Below are 6,198 nucleotides of genomic sequence, written 5' to 3'. Positions count from 1 at the left end.
GTTGAGTTAATCAAATGGTACACGAAGTGGGTCCCTGACCGGTGCTCAATCCTAACATGCAGAATCGAAATATTTGTAGCACATCTATTATTGGATTTTGGACTGTGGGTAGCAAAATTCCATCCTCCTATTAGTTTGAAACTTCATTAGAAACAAAAAAAAAATTCTAAAGATTTCAGATTGATTGATTACACGTGATGGAATAATATAATTTGACTGATTAATAAGTCTTTAGTTCATAGCAAATCAGAACCTGGAATAAAGCGTAGACAAACTTTTTGAATTGTCCCCAAGCTTTTGCTTTCAATGTAAAAAAGAATTATTTAACATGTTTAACAACTTTTGCAAGAAATTCTTTGCTCAATAGTAGTAGTAGTGTCATCTTTGCACGTTCATTTTCGTAAAATACTTTCATTTTTTTTTTTTTGTCATTATCCTCTCTTTCTTGGGAGGGGACCCCAAACGCCGCCAAAAGGTAACCCAATAAATAACTGGAAAAGAGGAATCTTAAATTCGAACCCCCTTTTTCCGGTAAAAATTGCGCAAAGTATAAACTAGTAAGTAGTGGAAAAGTGTCCGAAGTCCAAATCCCAATAACGGCCCGGAAAGATTGCTCCAGGCTCAGGTAGCAGACCAAATCCACTCTCTGCCTGAAGTCGTGAATACTTGTACCTGCAGCAATCCGATCCCAATAACACGCCTTCAGCTGACATTTAACTGAAGAAATTAACTACCTCACTCAGCTACTATTACCATTCGGCATTTTCCTCCACTTTCTTCTGCTTTCTCTGAGCTGAGCTCGGTCCTCTGATGGCGATGGCTTCTTCTCCTCTTCACTGACAAACTCTCTATCTCTCTCTGAGCAAACTATACATATACAGTACAGGTGGGAGTAAATAATTATATATTTATATATATCATCATCATCAATTTTTGCCGGAAAATGACGACGGTGACGAGTAATGGAGGTTCGAATTCAAGTACTCCAAGCCCTAGCTCAACCCCAAATCTCACCAGTAGACCGGAGCTGCCACCGGTTCTCAAGAGATCGAAAACAATCTCGGAGGAGACGCGGACCCCACACTTCCCTGGCCCACTGTTCCCCGCTGTCCGTCGCGTCTCTACCTCCCCTCCCTCCTCAAACAACCGCACTACCTCCGCCTCCTCCTCCGAAGTTTCTAGCGCCACCACTGTCTCCTCCTCCTCCTCTGTCTCCGACCAGGCCTTCAATTTTGCGGATCGGGACTATGTGTACCCTTCATTTCTCGGTCCTTACGCTACTCGAAGCCGAGTTGCCGCAAAATCTGCTGCACACAATAGTAATAGCACTGAGCGGCAGGTGACGGGGCAATTTTCGGCTCGTATGCCGTCTAATTTGAATGTGGATGTTGGTAATAGACTGGACTCCGTCCGCAGTATTGCTGCCCTTCCTCCTGCTCCTCGGCCGGCGAAACTCAAGTCGGATCCTTCCAAGCCCAAATCCATGGCCAAGCTGAAAGGTGAAAAGGATCTGAATTCCTTGTCAGTTCAAGTACCGGTTACTTCGTCTTCGTTGTCATCTAGTACGACGGCTAGTTCCAGTTCTTACAGTCCTCGGAAACCTCCCGGACATACAAGTTCTTGGGTTCTTAATTTGGTTAGTTTATCTACAGCTTTTGTCTATTTATTAAGAAGCTTTACAGTCGGTGTGAAATCTGTTCGGGGTGACGGAAACAACTTTTTTTTGAAAAAAATGAAGACAAATGCGGCTTCCACATTTTTTGTGTATCGTCTGTAGTTTTACTGATTGAATTATTTCCTTAATGCAGCTTAAATTGATTTGTACATTGCCTACACCTTATGCAATCTACTTGCAAAATAAAGTGGGTATTCTTCAGGTTCGTGTCCTCATATGAAATTGGCTGCATTCACTGTCAACCCCTGCTTCCTAGTGCTCTGTTGCTATTAATATTCTGATAACTAGGCTGATGATTTCATTGCAGGAAGAAATTGGTGATCTTCGTAGACTATGTAGCACTGGAAGTGCTGTTGGCAGTCACAGCATTAACCTTGTGGAGTTAGGAAATGTATTTTCATTTTCGTTTTTTGGTAACACTGACAGTAGAAAGCTTGCCCTTTATATGGTTGCGTGCACACTTATCACGCCATTTTTAGTGTACAAATATCTTGATTGCACTCCACCAATAAAGAACCCTTCAAAGGGGACAAGAGATAGCAATGAGGAGGTTCCACTGAAGAAGAGAATTGCTTATATGGTGGATGTTTGTTTCTCTGTCTATCCTTATGCAAAGCTACTTGCACTTCTTTTTGCCACACTATTTCTCATTGGATTTGGAGGCTTGGCAATATATGCTGTCAGTGATGGCAGCTTTACTGAAGCTCTTTGGCTCTCTTGGAGCTTCGTGGCAGACTCGGGAAATCATGCTGATATGGTTGGTTCTGGGCCACGGATTGTTTCAGTTTCTATTAGTTCAGGAGGCATGCTTATATTTGCCATGATGCTAGGGCTTGTTTCAGATGCTATTTCAGAAAAAGTGGATTCATTGCGTAAAGGCAAGAGTGAGGTTATTGAAAGCAACCATATACTTATTCTTGGATGGAGTGACAAACTGGTAACTCTCTGGGTACCTGCAAGTTGGAAGTCTAGATTATTCATATTTGTCTTTTCCTCTGAGACTGGACTATTATTCTGGAAATCTTTGTGAGACGTCTGATACCTACTTGCTTTCATGTGCAAGATTCTTTAGATGTCTAGTATTCTAATATGGATTCCACCATGTAGCATCCAGGAACAAGGAAATTTTCTTTTTGGGTTTTATTTTGTTTTTGGGGGGTGGGGGTGGGGGTTGGGGGGAGGGAGGATACATGTAGATTCTAAGTCTTTATTATGCATGGAAAATTCCAGGGAAAGGTCATCCTCTTGCAAAATAACTGAACAATCACCATGAGTGGTTGCAATTTAATTATGAAGAAAAGGAAGGAGAAACAAGAAGCTTTTCATGCATTGATGCCCTTATTTCTTTCTTATGGTTTCTGACCTTGAGATTAGTGAGGTACACTACCTGTAACCATTAACAGGACTAAGAGCTGGTTATGTAATGCAGGGTTCCCTTCTGAAGCAATTAGCAATAGCAAATAAGAGCATAGGTGGTGTTGTTGTTGTTGTACTTGCAGAAAGAGACAAGGAGGAAATGGAGATGGACATAGCAAAGCTTGAATTTGACTTCATGGGTACATCAGTTATATGTAGAAGTGGCAGTCCTCTTATACTTGCTGACTTGAAAAAGGTTTATTTGTATATATACAGTTTATTAAGTTCCATCTCTCTTAGCACGTGCAATCAGGCTAAAATTTTCGTGCTTGCAGGTTTCAGTCTCAAAGGCACGTGCAATCATTGTCTTGGCATCTAATGAGAATGCAGATCAGGTTCTTCTAGCATTGGAATGACAAAAATTTCATAATACAGTTGAGAAGTTACAAAAACTAACTGCTTAAATTTTCAAATTTGTTATCAGAGTGATGCACGTGCCTTGAGGGTTGTGCTTAGCCTTGCAGGAGTAAAAGAGGGATTGAGAGGTCACGTTGTCGTGGAAATGAGTGATCTTGATAACGAACCTCTAGTAAAGCTTGTTGGAGGAGAACTGATTGAAACAGTTGTAGCACATGATGTGATTGGTCGGTTGATGATACAGTGTGCTCTCCAACCTGGCCTTGCACAGGTAAAGCTAAGTCTAATCCGATTATACTGTTCAGGACATAACAGAAGCTAAACCAACCCACATACTTCTAGGAGTAGCTTTCAAGCTTTCTTGCAATTCTGTCATCTTCCATGCCTTAACTAAATCAAATTTCTTGTAGAGCTGATTACAAAACTGAAAATGAAGTTAGAGTCCTTTTGGATGGATTTGGATTTAAATCCTACATCCAAAACCACAATTTTTTTAAAAAATATAAGACAGATTTAGATTTGCAATCAAATTAGTATTTAGGTGTTAAAATGAGGGTATTTTGAATTGCACCTAAAGTAGAGGTTATTTAAAATCCCTCCTTTAATACCTCTCGCTAGTTTCCTAAAGTATCCAATTTTGAACTTGTATGGGGCAAAGTTTAGGCTGCTGTTGACCATGGTGCATCATTGTGAAACAGAAACTTTGGTATTAACCCCCTAAAATTTTTAATCATTTCTGCATTACTGTTGTCAATTGTAAATAATGATAATTGCTATCTAAACAATTTATTCTTAGTTAATGTGAATCTTGAATTTTCCTCATCTGAAATCTCTCCATGTCAATTCCTTTCTTAAATCCATATCTACTGATCCAAAGGCACCCTTATTGTTTTGCAAGAGTGATTCAGATTTCCGTATTCACTGAATATTCCCTCACTTGCCCTTTTAGTTGCTTTTTGAATAGAGTAAGATAGAGTGCATAGACTGCAATTCTTCATGGGAAGAGAAAATGTTCATGTAGTTTGTTTGAAATTCTGTTTCGAACTTGTGATCTTCTCTTTGATGGAAGCTGCAATCATCTGAGAAATGGACGCAAGTTAGTTATGCATTGATGTATTTTCTTCAATATTTTTAATGCTGTTCAAGTATGGCAGATATGGGAAGACATTTTGGGGTTTGAAAATGCAGAATTTTATATCAAAAGGTGGCCTCAACTGGATGGTTTACATTTCGAAGATGTGTTGGTATCATTTCCTGATGCAATTCCTTGTGGAGTCAAGGTTGCTGCAGAGGGTGGCAAGATAATCATTAATCCTGAAGATAAATATGTTCTAAAAGAAGGTGATGAGATTCTTGTCATAGCCGAGGATGATGACACCTATGCCCCAGGTCCCTTACCAGAGGTCATAATTCTTCTCTATGTTGCAATTGGGTGACACCTATGCATGCTACTTCTTTCTTTCCCTTAGTGCATTGTTATTTGACTTCTAATACACCTCATGTTGTTTGGTTGTGTCTTTTTCTCGTTTTCTTTTTTTTTTTTTTTTGGTTCGAAAAGTGTCTTGTGATGCACATCTTTTTCCAGAATATGCTGAAATGAGAAAGAAAATCAATTGCTCCTCCAAATACTTGATTTCTGAAGTATATAGGCCTTGAAAATGTGACATATGGAAGCCTTGTAAGGAGTGGAGGCGAATAAGGATAACCAGAAAGGACCCTGATTAAGAAACCTTACTAGGAAAGAACAGAGTCTTTCTAGCCTATAAATGTATGCCATTGACCTTGTGTGTTGATACTTCTCATCATGACGATTGTTAAACTTGATTGGCTTTTGAAGAATGTTACACATACCATTCAAATTCTGGTCTTCTGCTGGTGCATATGGGATGTTTGCATTGAAAAACTTGTTGTTCACTTGATAGACTACTCAGTTCTCTTGTCTTGCTCGGAGCTTACTTCTGGTGCTTGCTTGATGAAATATTTATTCTGTAGCATGGTTTTCAGTATTCTAATTTCCTGTAAAAAAGTTGTAGATGGAGTTTGTTTCTCTATGATGGTTTTCAAGTCATATACCCTCCTCTTCCCCCCCCCCCCCCCCAAAAAAAAAGGACAAAAAATAAAACCAAAGAGTAATTGCTTTTGCAGATTGAAATCTGCTAACCTCTCTGTCTCTTTCTGTTGGAAGTGAGAGAGTGGTTGAATTTTCTTTAATTATTCTTTCATATAGTAGCCGGGAGCAATGCATAATTAGCTGTGAACTTGGAAATTGTTGTTTGGTTTCGAATATGCATCATTCTTCCTTTAAGTACTGTGCTTAGATAGTGAATTTCTTTTGTTTCATGATGTGTTAAGCTGCAAGTGATTTGTATTCTTCCCTTTAGTCTTTTTCTGACAGTTAGTTTAATCCTATTGTTTACTGGAAATTTTGTTACAGGTAAGTCGGGGCCTTTGTCCTAGAATGATTGAACCTCCAAAATATCCGGAGAAAATACTTTTTTGTGGCTGGCGGCGTGACATAGATGATATGATTATGGTAATTGTATGAATCTTTCAGCTTGTGTAGGTTTCTTAACCAAGTTATCCTTTTGTCTGTAAACTTCTGTTTTCTTCGTTTACATCTTTCATGCTTTCGTTATTTGCTTGAAGATGTGAAGGCTTGTATGTATTAAAAACAAAAACATATAAGTGTTGTGAGAGTAAATGGGGTTTCTTTGCTGTTTTTCACTATTTAAAAAAGAAATTCATAAGAT

The 6,198-nt window shown here is 39.0% G+C and overlaps 1 protein-coding gene across 1 annotated transcript; it reads left to right on the top strand.

The window, feature by feature from the left end:
• Positions 1–712: 712 nt before the first annotated feature.
• LOC113778204 (ion channel POLLUX-like) lies at positions 713–5,997 on the top strand. The gene is made up of 8 exons (XM_027323522.1): positions 713–1,636; positions 1,809–1,877; positions 1,983–2,612; positions 3,105–3,287; positions 3,367–3,426; positions 3,516–3,719; positions 4,603–4,851; positions 5,883–5,997. Exons 1-8 carry the CDS (start codon positions 944–946, stop codon positions 5,991–5,993), a joined length of 2,199 nt encoding a protein of 732 aa, XP_027179323.1. The 5' UTR covers positions 713–943; the 3' UTR covers positions 5,994–5,997.
• The last annotated feature ends 201 nt before the right edge of the window (positions 5,998–6,198 follow it).

Source organism: Coffea eugenioides, chromosome 7, assembly GCF_003713205.1.
Source record: "Coffea eugenioides isolate CCC68of chromosome 7, Ceug_1.0, whole genome shotgun sequence".
In the NCBI taxonomy this organism is placed as follows: domain Eukaryota; kingdom Viridiplantae; phylum Streptophyta; class Magnoliopsida; order Gentianales; family Rubiaceae; genus Coffea; species Coffea eugenioides.
Note: the sequence above shows the minus strand (reverse complement) of the source record. Positions and strands in the feature narration are given on the sequence as shown.